The sequence below is a fragment of the Elephas maximus genome, chromosome 2 (genome assembly GCF_024166365.1).
Source record: "Elephas maximus indicus isolate mEleMax1 chromosome 2, mEleMax1 primary haplotype, whole genome shotgun sequence".
NCBI lineage: Eukaryota > Metazoa > Chordata > Mammalia > Proboscidea > Elephantidae > Elephas > Elephas maximus.
The window spans coordinates 119010444-119027286 of NC_064820.1; the positions used below are offsets into that span (position 1 = coordinate 119010444).

General features: G+C 37.0%; 1 protein-coding gene across 1 annotated transcript in view; it reads left to right on the top strand.

The window, feature by feature from the left end:
• MAN2A1 (mannosidase alpha class 2A member 1) overlaps positions 1-16843 on the top strand; it is a 180989-nt gene that overhangs the window by 152120 nt on the left and 12026 nt on the right. The window contains exons 17-20 of the mRNA XM_049871853.1: positions 1922-2055; positions 4859-5000; positions 8009-8142; positions 15279-15473. Coding sequence (XP_049727810.1) covers positions 1922-2055; positions 4859-5000; positions 8009-8142; positions 15279-15473 — 605 coding nt within the window. The remainder of the gene's footprint in view (positions 1-1921; positions 2056-4858; positions 5001-8008; positions 8143-15278; positions 15474-16843) is intronic.

Here is a 16843-nt window from a genome sequence, read left to right on the forward strand (position 1 = left end):
GCTTGCAGCTGAGCATATTAACCATTTGCACCACCCAGGGACAAATGCCTGGATTAACTAAATTTACATGCTCTTCCACGTATCCCACAGATGCAAACTTCCTTTAACTATTTGCTGTCACCTTCTGTAAGCTCTGGGGATTCTTTTTGGCGCCTAGAAAAAGCCTTCCTTGTTCACCTTTTCTTCCCATTTTTCTCCGTACAGCAATCCTTGTTTAAATAATGTGCTGGTTATCAGTACAGTTTAACAGATTGCTTGTGAGTAGGGAGAGGTGTTTAACGAAAACAAAAACCACAGGTAAGTTTCCAAAGTTCTTAGAACCTTAAAAAGCTTGAGCTCTATGAAATAGGATAGGCCAGCCTTTCTGATGACCATTTTTCAGTTACTCTTTTTCTTATAAGATCCCGTAATATCTCTCATACATACTTGTTCTGTATTCAAAGTGTTAGATTTCTTCATAACTCCTCTCTTCATCCCTGAAATAGACTCAGGTACAGGTAGAAGAATGATAGATTGAAAACAGTAACACTTTAGGCTTATCTAAACAAAAAAATTGGATACTTCTGGGACTTTGCAAACAGTCCTTTGTTTTATATAGAAAAGGGAAAAATGGATCACTCCATAAAAAGGGGTCCTAAGAGATATCAAGCTCAATTAAAATTGATTTAACATCTGGGGAACTTCCCAGATTATACTCCACAAACACTAATATGGTAATACTAGTTCTAGTCATAAATCATCTCATTAGCTCTCCTGTTTCTGTTCCTAGATATAGATTGTGGACAGTAATACACTGTCATTTGAACCAGCAGAGTGTAAATTTTAGCTGGCTCAGAATTTCTAGTGTATAAAGAAGGAATGGTGAAGAAGTGGACTAGAATGGCTCTTCTAGGGAGTGATAGTACAGGTGAGAGGTGGACTGACCTGTAGTAGGGTTGACTTTTTCTGATTTAACATTCTCTCTCCTCTTTAGAACTTATTAGACAGTCATTTGCATGTTATTTTTTTATAGTTTTATTGTGATAAAAATATATATAACAGAACATTTGCCAATTCAATATTTTCTGCATGTATAATTTGGTGACATTGGTTACCTTCATCATACTGTGCAACCATTACCACTATCCATTTCTAAATTATCCCACCACCATTAACAGAAACACAGCGTCCCCTAAGCAAACCACCCTTGCCTTTCTCTCTCCCTCCTACCCCTGGTAACCACTAATAAACTTTGGTCTCTATACATTTGCCTATTCTAGATGTTTCATATAAGTGAAATCATATAATATTTGTTCTTTTGTGGCTGACTTCTCCTTGGTGTAATATTTTTAGGGTTCATCCATGTTGTAACATGCGTTAGCACTTCATTTCTCTTTGTGGTTCAGTAATAGTCCACTGTATGTATGTTCCACATTTTGTTTATCCATTCATCTGGTGATGGACATTTTGGTTGTTTCCACCTTTTGACTCTTGTTAGCAGCGCTGCAACGAACATTGGTATTTGCATGTTATCATTCATCCTCATATATATCATCCTAGCCCCTTCATCCTTCTGTTCAGCTGTGTGTGCCCTTGAATAAATGCTGTCTACCACCTTATCAGCTGCTAACCAAAAGGTCGGCAGTTCGAATCCACCAGCTGCTTCTTGGAAGCCCTTCCAGGCAGGCAGTTCTACTCTGTCCTATAGGGTCGGTATAAGTCAGAATTGACTCGATGGCAATGGGTTTTTTTTTAACCACCTTATATTAAAAAAGGGGAGAAAAGGTGAATTGTGCCACCAGTTAATATATGAAAGATGTTAAAGGTATGGAATATAAAACAGGAAAATGTATGTAACTTTGGAATGAGTTTTGTGTAGTATATTTAAGAAAGGTGGAGTAACTAATTTATTTCAATCAGTGTGTATTTTTTTTTAATTTAGGAGTAGAAGGACAGTCTGTGGAAGTTTCCAATATTGTGGACATTAGAAAAGAATATAACCGTGAGATTGCAATGAGAATTTCTTCTGACATAAACAGCCAAAATAGATTTTATACTGACCTAAATGGATACCAGGTAATTTTCCTTCAAAATGTCTAAGTAGTGGTTGTATCAGTGTGTAATTTTTATATGGTAATTGCCAGTTAATTTTGATCTTTTGCAAAAATATGTTTAAGGTTGAAAGTTATTTTTAAAATTTTAACAATTGTAAGTTCTGTATTCAGCCATGGTTTCCAAAAATAGAACGAATATTTAATAGACCGGTTGTGAAACATCTATTCGTAAGGATTTATTTTTTTGAAGGACAATTTGTGACCATGATTTATGCTAAATACCTTCATAGTAAAAAGTATATGAATTTGTCTAATTGCAAGGAAACGTAATTAGAGGTTAATGGATTAGTTTTTGTTATAAGAAACCGGCCTATGAAGATTTAGTTTGTTCTGGATATATTTTTAAAATGTATGATCAATAAGAATCTCTTTTAAATTTCAGGCAATGTAAGTAGGTATTATTTAATCAAAAGTTCATGAAATACCTTGAAATAGTAATAAGAAAATGGGTATGTAAAATTTTTTCAGATTGTCAGTTATCTAATTTTATAGAAATCCTTTGATTGTTACCTAAGTCTCCGTCTTTAGAATGTATGTATAGAACATCATGTCTTTTAAGTAATAATATTAAAAACATTAGCATGTTTTTGAAGCATTAGCATTTTAGACATTTCTGGCTATGGGCAGAAATCATTTCACAACAAATGCTTTCACTTAGTGTGATTTTCAGTGGGAATGGGTGGAATGGATTGTGATAGTTTTCTCTTCTATGATTTTCTCCAAAAGTTAAATTTAAACCTTTTCCAAAGCATAAAAATTACAGCACACATTTTGAACTAACACATTCATTCTACTACAGCTGTTTGGTTTTCAAACCAAAAAACCCTGACTTTGTGGTGATTCATTTTCCTTGTATACGAAAGAAAGTCTTTTCTTAAAATTCTACAGAAGCAGTTATTTTTATGTGTGGGTGTATACGTGAATGAAAAACTTAATTAAAGTGAATAACGAAAAATCTTTTCAAAGATTGAGCATTTGAATAAATAGGAAAATATTAAGCCTACCGAGTCTTTTAAAATAAACCATTTTTTCAGCTTTTGAAAGAGTGGTACTTGGGTGAAACTATAAAACTAGAGCCATAGGTGAGGGCTGAGGGTAGCAACGATATAGTTATGGCAGTTTAAATGTCTTCTTTATAAGGATACAAGTTAATCGGTATGGGAGGATCAGGATGGAAAACAAGAAATGGGGAATTCTTTTAAGGTAGCTTTTTTTAAAAACCATTTTACAGTTGTATCTTCACCAGTAAGTCAAGGGACATACTGTAGAGTTGATGGGAAAATTAAAGATCATATTTGTGAATTACCTAGTTTTGTGCCTGGCATGGAAACCTTGGTTACGCAGTGGTTAAGAGCTACAGCTGCTGACCAAAAGATTGGCAGTTCAAACCCACCAGGTGCTCTTTGGAAGCTGTATGGGGCAGTTCTACTGTGTCCTGTAGGGTCACTATGAGTTGGAATTGACTCAATGGTAACTGATTTTTTTTTTTTTTTTTTTTTGGTGCCTGGCATTATGGAGCCCTGGTGATGCAGTGGTTAAGAGCTCAGCTGCTAACCAAAAGGTTGGCAGTTAGAATCCACCAGCCACTCCTTGGAAATCTGATGGGGCAGTTCTACTCTGTCCTATAGGGTCACAATGAGTTGGAATCAACTATGAGTCAGAATCAACAGCAACGGGTTGGGTTTTTTTTTTGGCAAAGCTGGCTATTACGTTAACTTTATGTGTTTTCTTTTCTTTTCTTTTTTTTTGAGTTTCATGATAAACTTTCATGAGAGTAAAAAAAAGATGGCTTTTTTTTAGACAGTTCAAATTTTTTTTTTTTTTTTTTGGTAAATATATATGTAACAAAACATAGGTCATTTCAACAATCTTCACATGGCCAATTTAGTGACATTAATTATGTTCATCATATTGTACAAGTATTACCCTTACCCATTCACAAAATTTTTCATCATCCCTAAACACTGTGTCGTCCTTGGAATTTGTAAGTGGCATGAATGAGATACCCTGATAACAAGGCCTCTGTTTGAAGTCTCTTGGGGTTAGAATAAGTCACTTTGACCTGGGCTGGCTTTGGGGCACTGTCAAAAATCTAGAAATAAAGTTAGAATTGTATTTCATACATTCAGATACTAGACGTAGGACAATTGTAATATAGAAGTATCTATTTTGAAACTAAACAAGAAGAGTAAGCATTGAATGGTTTTTAAATACAAATATGCATTTGATTATAATGTAATATGTTAAAGGATTTGGTGGCAAGACCTGTAGTATTTACTGAAACCGATTCCTTCAAGTACTGTAAGATATATTTCTTTAAAGGGGAGAGAGAGCTATTATGCTTAGCATTCATTACCATAGCAGTGTGTTAGGTTTAGATGAGAAATGAATACTTAATACCTTTATAATTTGTTTTATGCAAATATTGGAGAGATAGAAGACTTTTGTTAAGCATTTTTATTCTGAATTTAAATAGGAATGCCTGTTTTAAAAATCTGGGTAAGTTCCACCACCTTTCTCACTTAAAAATTATTTTTTGAGATCCTCATGATATTGCTTCAAATTGTTTTGAAGACTTAATTTTAAAATTAGCTCCTTCCTTGAACAAGAAAGGAAGCTACTTTTTTTCCTCTTTTGGGGGAAAAATATATATAAATTTATATTTTGGGAGGAAAGTTGTGTGTAATCAATACCAATTTTTAAAAATTCATATGTAAATGTCGGTTGATTTTTTTTTTTTTTAAGAGAATTCTTGGGTCTTACAGATTCAGCCTAGAGTAACAATGAGCAAACTGCCTATTCAAGCCAACGTTTATCCCATGACTACAATGGCTTACATCCAGGACGCTGAGCATCGGTTGACACTCCTCTCTGCCCAGTCTTTAGGTGTTTCAAGTTTGAAAAGTGGTATGTGTTGTTTAAATCCTTTTTGCTCTGAAAGGTTTCAGTTCCAGGTTTAAATTTTCTCTACTGGTCAAATGTATAATTACCACTATCGCCCAACAACCCCACTGTCCTTTTTTCTAGCTTTCTGCTTTTAAGAACCAGAATATTGATTAATGAATTTGGGGTTTTGGGAGAACAACATAAGATGATGACTTTCCTTGCTCTTCAAATGGAGAACAGCTCCATGCCGTGGTAAAAGATACTTTCCTTCTCCTGATAGTGGTTGTTGCCGAGACCCCTGTGGTTGCCATGACTTAACAGATGCAGAAACTAAGGCTCTGAGCATTTAGATAATTTACTGAGGTGCACAAAGGTGGAAGTTATAGTTCAAACTGAGGTTTTTCTCTGAATTATGGTCTTCCTACTGCATCACCACCCAAGAGTAGAAAGGTAGTAGAGATGATAGAGACATGGGGTTAAAGAGATAACCAGACATGGCTTAAAGGGTGCCAAAGGAGAGAAGGATGGAGAGAGAAAGAAAACAAATAGACAGTGTTAGTTTTGGTAAAACTTTCTGTTGGAAAGCGTTTATCCTTTGTAATACATATATATGGTTATCATTTGACATTTTATATTGGTTATCATTTACATGTCTTCAATTGTTCTTTTTCCCTTATATATTAAGGGTTGCTAAGATAATGTCTAAAAGAGCCAGGGAGATAATAAATGAGTGAAAACTCCTGGTGTATTCTTTGACACACCATTTTTTACATTGGACGTATGTATGCATTCTAGACTTAAATACACACACACACTATATATATATATATATATATACATACACACATACACATATCCATACATATTTTATATATCTATATATACACACATACATATATACAGCTCATTTTTTTGTAGCCTTCTTTAGGTAAAATCCTGGGAACTCATGCCATGAAACCATCAATTCGGTTATTAAAAAAAAGAAATCACGGCCTCTCATCAGGGATACAATAGGGCATGGTAGGACTTGAGCAAGCTGGAGTGTGTAAGTTCTCCATGTACAATGGGCAGCCACTACTTAAAACCAGAAAACCAAACCTGTTGCTGTCAAGTGGATTCCAACTCAAAGCGACCCAATAGGACAGAGTAGAGCCACCCCATTGGGTTTCCAAGGAGCAGTTGGTGAATTCGAACTGCCAGCCTTTTGGTTAGCAGCCTGGCTCTTAACCACTGCACCACCAGGGCTTAGAAGAAAAAAAAAATTTTTTTTTTTTGAGTGCTCATTAATTATCACCATATAGATATGGGTCCAGTGTTGCTAAATTTTTCAGGTTTTCAAAAAGAGCCCAGAAATCTGGAATTTTATATGAAGTTGCCCAATATTTAAATGTTGACATAATTTTTTTTAATAAAATGCTATGTAGACAAAACATAAAGCAGCTTTGTGCCAAATATGACTTTTGTGGCACCCATTTTTAAACTGTGCGTTAAATTCTTATAGGAGACTAGACAGCAGGACTCAAGTGGTGACGAACCCAGCCATATTATCTCATTTCCCTGATTAAGATAAGCTGAGAAATAAAACTTTCCTGCCTGTGCTATGGACACTAAAATCTTCTAGTGTTTGGATAGCTGCAAACATAAAAACAATTTGAATTCAATCCAGAAAATTGCTGTCGTTTTGTGTTATATGGACTAACATTTGAAGACCGGGAGAACAAGAGTGAGAAATAACCAAGAGATTCATGTACTAATTTGAGTGTAAAGTGATGAAGCTCCAGATAGTTTTAGGGGCAGATGGCCCCAGTGCCTGGGGGAGTAAGGTCTGGACAGTTGTCTTTTAAAACATGGGTGTTGGATGTAGTAGCAACATTAAAAAAAAAAAAAAAATTTTTATTAGTGACCATTTTATCCAGAAAATTCTAACCATCTCTGGTAATTTTGTATACTGAACACCTAAATGAAGAAGAAGTTAAACAGACTTGGTTTGACTATGTAAGAGTAATAGTTATTAAAATATTTTATGTTAGCTACTTTTAGGGAAACCCTCGTGGCGTAGTGGTTAAGAGCTACAGCTGCTAACCAAAAGGTCGGCAGTTCGAATCTACCAGGTGCTCTTTGGAAACTCTATGGGGCAACTCTCCTCTGTCCTGTAGGGTCGCTATGAGTTGGAGTCGACTCTACGGCAGTGGGTTTTATTTTCATTTTATGTCAAATGATCTTTTAGTATAGTCATGCATATGGATGAATGAATAAATATACATATATTTGTTCAGCATATCTGGTTTTCTAAGTCTTATTTGAGCATAATCGTTAAGTATACACACATGGCTCTGGCTTTTTAATATTATAACCTACTCATTAACCTACAACTTAAACTGGAGAGTAGATTATTACATAGTAAATGAAAGGATCAAATGTGATTTCACTTGAGCCAAAGGAGGCAGACAGTGGAGGTGTCACTAACCGTATCGAAGCAGGGAGTACAGGGAGTGTGTCTCCAAATTCTAGGGCTTTTCCAGAGAATTACCACATATTAAGTAAACTAAATTTCACGTGCAAATCCTTTTTAGATCCTACCTATCTGTATTTATCTTATTACTCCATGTATGGTATGCATTTCCTAATGAACCTCATGAACATCTTTAAATTCCAAATGCTACTAGTAAAAATTTTCTAGGACTTAAAATTTACTCTGAGTGTACTCTAGGATTGCTTTTTTTTTTTTTTTTTTAAGTTCCGTTTAGTCTTGATTTGCCTGGCCCCATTTTTAAATTTCAAATCAGGTATTGCTGGGCATTAATGAAGAAAAGCAGAAATACATTCCTGTTTTATGAATTTATACGAGCTGCTTTGAGCTTTCATCACGAGAAAGCTTGTGATGCGGTAGGTTGGATAGATCTGCCTCCTTGGCTTGACGGGAAACTTCTTAATGTGAGAGGTCGCGCTTTGTACCTAATCGATTCTCCGTGAATATTTGTATTAAATAACCCTGGTTGGGTTTTTTTTGTTGTTTGCTTGTTTTTTAGGTCAGATTGAAGTTATCATGGATAGAAGACTCATGCAAGATGATAATCGTGGCCTGGGGCAAGGTATCCATGATAACAAGATTACAGCCAATTTATTCCGAATACTACTAGAAAAAAGAAGTGTCACTAATATGGTAGGAAAAAAAATAACTTGTGTGTTTTGATGTTGTTTGTTCTTTGACCTCCAAAATTTGAAATGATGATTTACCACTTTTTTTTTTTTTCAATTTCTGATTTTAAGATAACTTTATAATAAATTCAGCCCACCTTTCACAGAAGGAGTTATATATATCCCGTAAGATTGGTATATAGGTAACTTTATTTATTTAGCTTATTATGTAGCTATTTTAAAAAGCCAGAGAATCAGTTTGAGTGAAATTTCTTCAAATTATGATGAAAGAAATCAGAGTTAAAGAACAGAGCTTAATTACATATTTAGGAGACTAAGTTTGATTAGTAAAATTTATTAGAAATCATAGTATACTTATTTTAGTCTCAGACTCATCAATTAAAGGTGGATTTACTTGGCTGTCTTCCTTGTTTTTGGTTCTCATTCCTCAAAGCAAGGTATTCTGTGCTAAACAGTCTGGCAGAGGCCTACCCAGACCTGAACGAACCTGACAATCTGCTTATTCAGGTAGCAACAAAGTCATCCTCAGAGTTCTTCATCAGTTACTGATCACCACCCTCAGATGGATCTGGACAGTGCCCTGTTTCTCTGTTTATTCATTCTCCCTGTTTCCACACGGACCATTTCAAATGTTTTCTACTCATTTCAGCAGCAGCCCTACCCTCCATTTGATAGAACAGCCATTAGAAGGCTCCTGTTTAGATACCAAACACCTACCCCTACCCTTTCCTTCTCCCTCCTGTTATAGTAGAGAAGTTCATCTTCTTGTCATTGTGGGCTAGTCCCTCCACTTGTCATTGGGACTCACCCCCGTCATCCTCCTCAATATCCTTTTACTATTGATTCTTCCTTCCTGTCTCTCCCCTGCGCCCTCATAGCCAACTTCACTAAGAGAGCCTTTCTCTTGGCTTTTAAACATGCTTCATTTTCTCTTATTAAAAATAAAAACAGGAACAACCCTCACTAAGACTTTCATTCCCATTCCACTTATGCTACTGCCCTCTCTCTTACCCTCTAGAGCCAGAGTTTATGAAATGGATTTCTTTCACCAGTTTCCTCTCAAGCTCAGCTCCTTTCAGCCTGGCTTTAGCTTCCTTCACTAGATCCAGTGGACATTTTCATTCATCATCTTACTTGACCTTCCAGCACCATTTGACACCTTAAAACATTGCCTAACCAGGATTTCCATGGTACCACACTTGGTTTTTCTTCTACGTCTCTGGCGGTTCTTTCTCCAGCTCCCTGATAGTTTTTTGTTCAGTCATTAAATGTTGGAGCCCTCAAGACTCAGCCCCAGACCTTCTTATTTTTTTTACTTTGTACACTTTCCCTCAGCAATGTCTTCTGCTCCCCAGGCTTTTGTGACCACCTCTGCACAGATGGAACCCATAGTACATACCCCGGGCTTGGCCTTACCTCTGACCTCCATACCCACCTTCCAATTGCTTCCTGACATTTCCTTCTATATCTCTCAAGGGCACTTCAAGTTCAACATAGCAAAGATATCATGATCTTTATTTCTCTCAAAGCTGGCCTTTTTCCATCCATCCAATGCCAAACCAGATGCCAAGGTTTCATCCCTGGTAAACACTTCCTCCCTCACCATTAATCACCAGTGCCTGTGTGTCTCATCTGAATATTTCAAGTCTATGGACTTCTTTACTTCTACCACCCTAGTCTAAATTCACATCATGTGTTTCCTGCATGTGGCCTGTATGTCCATTCTGCTCTTCTTTTGCTGCCATATCTATTCCCAAGCCAGTAAGCAGAGTGGTTTGTGTATTCAGAATCATACCTGACTTTATTGCCCTCCTGCTTAAGCCCTCTGATGGCTTCTCATTAATGTCAGTATAAAAGCTAAAATCCTTACCATGGCCCACAGGTCCCCTCATGATATGGGCACTGCTTGTCCCCATCCTCATCTTTCATGACTCTCCAACTCTCTCAGCTGTAGGCCCGCTGGGATTCTTTCTGTCCCAAGTACTGGTTATGTGCTTTGCCATCACAGCCCTTCCCTCCTCTCTGCCCAGGAAATTCTCAGTAATTGTTCAGATTGGAGTTCATGCCGTCAGCTGCCTCTCTCTGGGCAGGTCAAATTCTCTTTTCCTGTGCTCCCTCAGAACCATGCATCTGTCCTCATGTACGCGTGTAATCAATGTCTTTCTCTTCCCTTGGACACAAAACTCCATGATTGTTGCTGTTAGCTGCCGATTCATGGCAGTCTTATGTATAACAGAATATGTAATGTTACCTGGTCCTGAATCACCCTGACAATCACCAGTATGTTCAAGTCCGTCATTGAGGCTGTTGTGCCAGCCTCTCTCACTAAGGGTCTCTCTCGCCCTCATGGGCCCTCTACCTCATCAGATATATATCTTCCTCTAGTGATTGATTCCTCCTGATGACGGTGTCCAAAGCAAGCAATTCAGACAGTGTTCTTAGTGATCTGTAGGTTTTCATTGGCTAATTTTTGGAAGCAGATCTCCAGACCTTTCTTCCTTGTCTTAGTCTAGAAGCTCTACTGAAACCTGTCTACCATGAGTGACCCTCCTGGCATTTAAAACACTGATACTGTGTTCCTCTCTGCTTCTAGGATTGTTCCTAGCAGAGAAAACACTGATGTATGTTGTACAGGCGAATACACAAATGAGTAAATGATTAAGCTATTATATATATTATAGCACATTGCACCACTGTATTCATTGCACTTATTTCTTACTGCTCTGTCTTCCAGGAAGTCATACGTGTGTTCTATCCCCCCTACTAGATTCCAAGGACTTGTCTACTTCATTTTTGTGTGCCCCACAGGGCCTCCTTGCCTGTGGCAGACAATCTATAAATAAAATACTAGTGAAATGGCAGCAACTGGTTAAAGCAGGAATTCTTGCAAAATCTAAAATCTTTTAGGAAAAACATTTTAATGCCCATCTTAGATGTTAAAATTTATACGTGTTCTTGGAAATCATGGTTTAAATCAACTACTGTGAAAGATAGCTTAGTTTTAGGGCGGAAACTGCATAGGAAAATCATTGAGTTCTGGCAACTGCTGTCTTGTTTCTGCTGAACTTGTTTCTGGCTTATATGATTTTCTCTTTATATAGATGCTAACCTATAAAACTTCTGTAAACTGTGGCAATAAAAATTTTCATGTCAAATCTGTAAAGCTTTTACTTAGAAGTTAAACAATTTGCTTATTCCCATTTTAAAACTCCTTCAATAGTAATTAATTTAAATTTGATCCAATGTTTTTTATAATTCTATGTTTGTTAAATTTTTCTTTTACTCAACTGTAAATTTTTGGGCTTAAATTAATGAAAAAAATGAACTAGAGAAGAGAAAATACATTTTAATTTCTAGTGATATTGATCAAAAAGACATTTGACTAAGAAGTGTTATGTATCATGTAACTTAATTTTTCTAGAAGGTGTTTTTATTTTTAACTCAGACCTCTAAAATATCGATGGTGGAAAGTGGAGAGATGAGGCCTATTTCACGCGTCCTAATTTTTTTTTTTTTTTATAAATAGTGATAAGAAACCCTAGTGGCATAGTGATTAAGAGCTACAGCTGCTAACCAAAAGGTTGACAGTTCAGATCCATCAGGCGCTCCTTGGAAACCATATGGAGCAGTTCTGCTCTGTCCTGTAGGGTCCCTATGAGTCAGAAACGACTCAATGGCGACGGGTTTTTTTTTTTAAACAGTGGTAGCCTTGAGTGGATAGTTTTGAGCCTGCCAGAGCCTCATAGAAAGAATCCTGGGTGACTACATGGGAATGAGCCCTTTTCTCAGTGTTCTGCAAGGAGACAATGAGAAGAAGGACTCAGAACCGTAATCCCTGCGAGATGTATGGATGCCCAGTGGGAGGACTGTGGCTACAAGGAGTTAGCTACCATTCATCTTAATGACCTTTAGGGTCAAAGGAGGTGGAAAGGGGAAATTGTCTATTTGACATTGACCCATTTTAAGTTTTGCTTCTTTAGCTCTTAGCTCCATCTGCTGCTCATGGTCAGGTTAACAAAAGGGGCATTAAGTTAGGAATTTAATGCCCCAGGGCTTAGTTCAAGTGTTAAAATGGTGTCATTTTACCCCTGGATCCCAGTTCTTTACATATAAGGAAAAGAAGTGGGAAAAGATCAGATTAAACACTCAGATGCTTAAAGGGCTCAGGAAAGTGGTAGCAGGAGGGCAGCTGCCCAGGTATAAGGGCAGATACTTAAGTTATATGGCCCAAGGGTTAGCGGTGAACTTGAGAAGACATAGCTCACCTAGGAGGAGGCAGCCACAACTTGGCTCCAGCTGGCTGTTCCCACTCGAGAATGTGGCCTGATGAGGCTGAATTTTCCAGCTGTGGTTTTGTTTTAAGCCAGAAGTTTGGTTTTTGCTGTTGTTGTTTTATTTTTTATGTGAAAACTCCTGATTTTCTTTCTTTCTCTGAAAGTTAGCTTAAAAAAACAATTTTTAACGCCATAGAGACTTACCAAAACCTGTCTATCAGCTACATTTGGCCCATAGGCCACCAGTATTCGACTGTTGCCTTGATATTTGTCTTTATGTTATGATTCATCTCTGTTTTCATTCATTTTCTTCCCCCCTCCCAACTACCCCTGGTAACCATTAATAAACTTTGGTCTGTATGCATTTGCCTATTCTAAATATTTCATATAAGCGGGATCATACAGTATTTGTCCTTTCGTGTCTGATTTATTTGACTCAGCATAGTGTTTTCAAGGTTCATCCATGATGTAGCATACATCAAGACTTCATTTCTTGTTATGGCTGAACTGTAGAGTTGCTATGAGTCACAGTCGACTCCACGGCACACAACAATTCCATTGTATGTATGTACCACATTTTGTTTATCCATTCATCTGTTGATGGACATTTAACTTTATCCACATTTGGCTCTTATGAATAGTGCTGCAGTGAGCATTGCTTATATTTTTTATTCTAGTGGGAGCTCTGTTCCTTCTAGAAGGCCTGTAGAGTAGCATTTCCCAACACAAGTCTGCAGAGCACTGTGGAGCTGACTACAGGAACTTTACCTGGAGAGACATTTAAGCTTCACATTGCCAGGATCCCTCCCGCTGGAGATTATGAATCAGTAGATTTGGGTTAGGACCCATGATGTTTTTTACAGGCTTCCCAAGTCATTCTGATATGTGGTCAGCTTGGGGACACACTGAGGGTCAGAGCTGTTGATCTGGGGTTAGGAAGAGTGGCATATATACACACATTGCTGCCTCTAAGGTACACATGGTCAGTCAGGAAGTGTCCCACTATTCTCACTGAACCCATTGCCATCAAGTCTATTCCGACTCACAGCGACCCTATAGGACAGAGGAGAGCTGGCCCATAGTGTTTCCAAGAACTAACTGGTGGATTTGAACTGCTCATCTTTTGGTTAGCAGCACCGTTGTTAACCACTGAGCCACCAGGGCTCTGCTCTCACTGAAGTGCCCAGGAATTCCTCCAAGAGCATAGAACAAAGCCAGAGAGCGTTTCTGAATGTTTCTTGACCTAGAATAGACTTGATGCCTCCCAAATCTGGTAAGTCAGGTGTTGTCCTTTCTGTTTGAATCTTTTATCTTTTATTACTCAAAAATGATTTTGTCAGCAACCCTGACCTACATAATGAAGTCCTTTGATCTTGGAGTATATTTAAAGTGTCTTGTTGAAAATGTTCCTGCTCTATTCATGTTATTCTACAGGCTACATTAAATTTCAGTATTGTTAGAGAATATTATTTTATATGCTTTATTTAATCTTTCCTTTAAAAAAGGAACATAGAATGGATGCATTTTTTACAAGTCTTTCAAGCCCTAATACTTTTTGTCAGTATCTTAATATTGTAGTCTCCCTCTGCTACCTTATACATTTTTTTTCTGTCTCTGGTCTGAATTGTAATGACATCTACGGTTAGCTGCTGGCAAGATGCTAGTCAGGCTTTGCTAGTACCTTTCTCTCCAATCCTGACCTGACGTTCTGAATTTTGAGCTCTGCATCTTTTATAAATCCTGTCTTTTCACATAGAAAATAGCCAAGCCTTTTATTTGAGCCCTGTATTTCAAAAAGGATGCAACATCAGAAGTTATCAGGGAAATTGTCAGTTTTTAAAATAAGATTCAACATTAAATTTGCTTCAGATGTAGCTTGTGATCAAAGGACCTTTCTACATAAATTATTTTCTCTTCTCCGTGCTTCCCTGTGTCTGTTTTTACTCTTTGGGCATTCCTGGGTAAGGTTCTACTTAGCCCTTGATTTAATTAAGTTTGTGTGTCATCTAGCATATGTAGATCCCTAGCCCTCATGGACTTATTTAATGTTTGATCATGCTGAAATGCTTATATATAATTATACACCACAGGAAAGATAAAGCATTTTTAAATTACATTTAATAATTTCACCATATAGATGTATGACAACTATTCTCTAACATACATATAACATTTCCTGTTTGGGGAATAAAGTAGAGCGAAGCAATTGGCATTGATTTACCAAATTTAAAAAAAATAATCAGATCATCTAGGCATGCCACTTGTGTTATTTATATTTAAAAACTATTTTGAGAGTTTCCTTTTTCTTTTTTTTCTTTAGCGTGATCATTAGGTAACATTTATTCTTTTTTTTCTTTAGCGTGATCATTAGGTAACATCCTATTATTTGGTAACATTGAACCAGTACATTTCTTTATGGTGTTGTTAAGTGTGTGAATAAGGCCGTGAGAATATAATAGGTAGAACCTGAGGGGAAAGAGAGAACATTTGATGATGTGCAAGATGTGCACATCCCAAACCATCTACTTCAGGATTTTTGTGGTAAATTGAGAAAGAACTTCAGTAAAAAGTATGCTTTATCCTAAAATGTTTGTGGGAAATGTCAGTATTTTTTGTATTAAATCAATGAAAAAATAACTTTTTTTTTTTTTTTTTGCATATGAGTTAAGTGGACACTACTCATTTTCCTGTATTGCTCGAAACTAAACTTGGTGATCTACTGTGTATTTTCTAAGACTTTTATTTATAAAATAATAAATTTAAAGTATTCATATATTTGTATATATGAACTCCATCGTGTAATTTAATTAATATGATATGAACTGCAAATAAAGGATAGCTCTGAAACATTTTTTTTCCTTGACAGGAAGAAGAAAAGAAGTCGGTCAGTTACCCTTCTCTCCTTAGCCACATAACTTCTTCTTTCCTGAATCATCCTGTCTTTCCAATGACAGAAAAGGTCTCCTCACCCACCCCTCAGCTGCTGGGTGAATTCTCTCCGTTACTGTCATCTTTGCCTTGTGACATTCATCTAGTTAACCTGAGGACAATACAGTCAAAGGTATATCCCAAAACATATGTATAAGAAAGTACTTTTTATAGCACACCTGGTAAAAGGGAGTGGGGAGAAGAAAAAGGTTCTGTAAGTTTTACTGTGTTTCATGGGATGATGAAGGAGGGCTTCACCCTTAGGCAGAATCATTATACCTTTCCTTTGACTATTACTCTATAGTTTAGAGCATATCCCACTGTTAATTTATTTGATTCTCTGAAAAGTTCTGTGTGGTGAGCAGGTCAGGGAATATCATCATCTTTGTACAGATAAGTAAGCTACTGCTGGCCTGGGGTCATGTTATTAGTAGGTGGAAGAACCAGGCCTTAAGATCAGTTCTTTAGACTTTTTCCATTCATTCCTCCTTATTACCCAGTGTTTCTCAGGAGATAGAGAAATAGAAAACATAGCTTTTAATTGTTTCTATATCAGGTGCTCTGGTATTTGCATAGCCTTCTCCTGAAAATTACTGCAACCCAAACCTTTGTATTGAGAAAACAACTACCTGTTAACCCATTGCCGTCGAGTCAATTCCAACTCATAGCAACCCTAAAGGACAGAGTAAAACTGCCCTATAGGGTTTCCAAGGAGCGGCTGGTGGATTCGAACTTCTGACCTTTTGGCTAGCAGCTGTAGCTTGGTGTAGCTCACCGTAGCTCTTAACCATTGTGTTACCAGGGCTTTGAGAAAACAACTACTTAGAAGAAATACAAAACTATATTGGAGGGAGTACATGAGACTGTTTTATTAGGTGTGGAATTTTAATGCAGTTAGACTGCTTTTGTTTATATACATGTCCACATTTAAGAAGATTTCATTTGAAAATAATAAGGATTAGAAATTTGACATTGCCCTTCTGTGCCATAGAGCTGTTTTGGTATTATGAATTGATGTTCATTTAACTGGAAACAGTTAAGTGGTTATGGATTCTCTGGGAAATAATTAAATGGCTTGAGTATGAGAGGAAGAAGGTGTTCATGTTTGAAAACAACTAGGAGGAGAGAAATGATTATTTTAAGAACAAAGAACTAAAGTAAACCAAGAAGGCAGGATCAATGCCCACAAAGTAAAGTACTTAGGGCTTGTAAAAACTATATGTACAAGATAAGGAACTTATTCCTAGCTATGCAGAAAATTTATATGGCTTGTAAGGAAGAATACAGGCAAATGCTAGAGGCCTGTGTATATTCCTCTCTGTGTTGAAAGGCTTGTTTAATCATGTGAGTAAACGTGCACGATTTATTTCATGCCTACTATGTGCCACTTACTGCTCTAGGTACTAGAGATACAGTCATGAACAAAATAGACAAAAGCCCTGCACTTCTGGAGTTTAGATTCTAGTAGGAGGGAAAAAGTAATTAAAGAAGAAACAAAAAAAG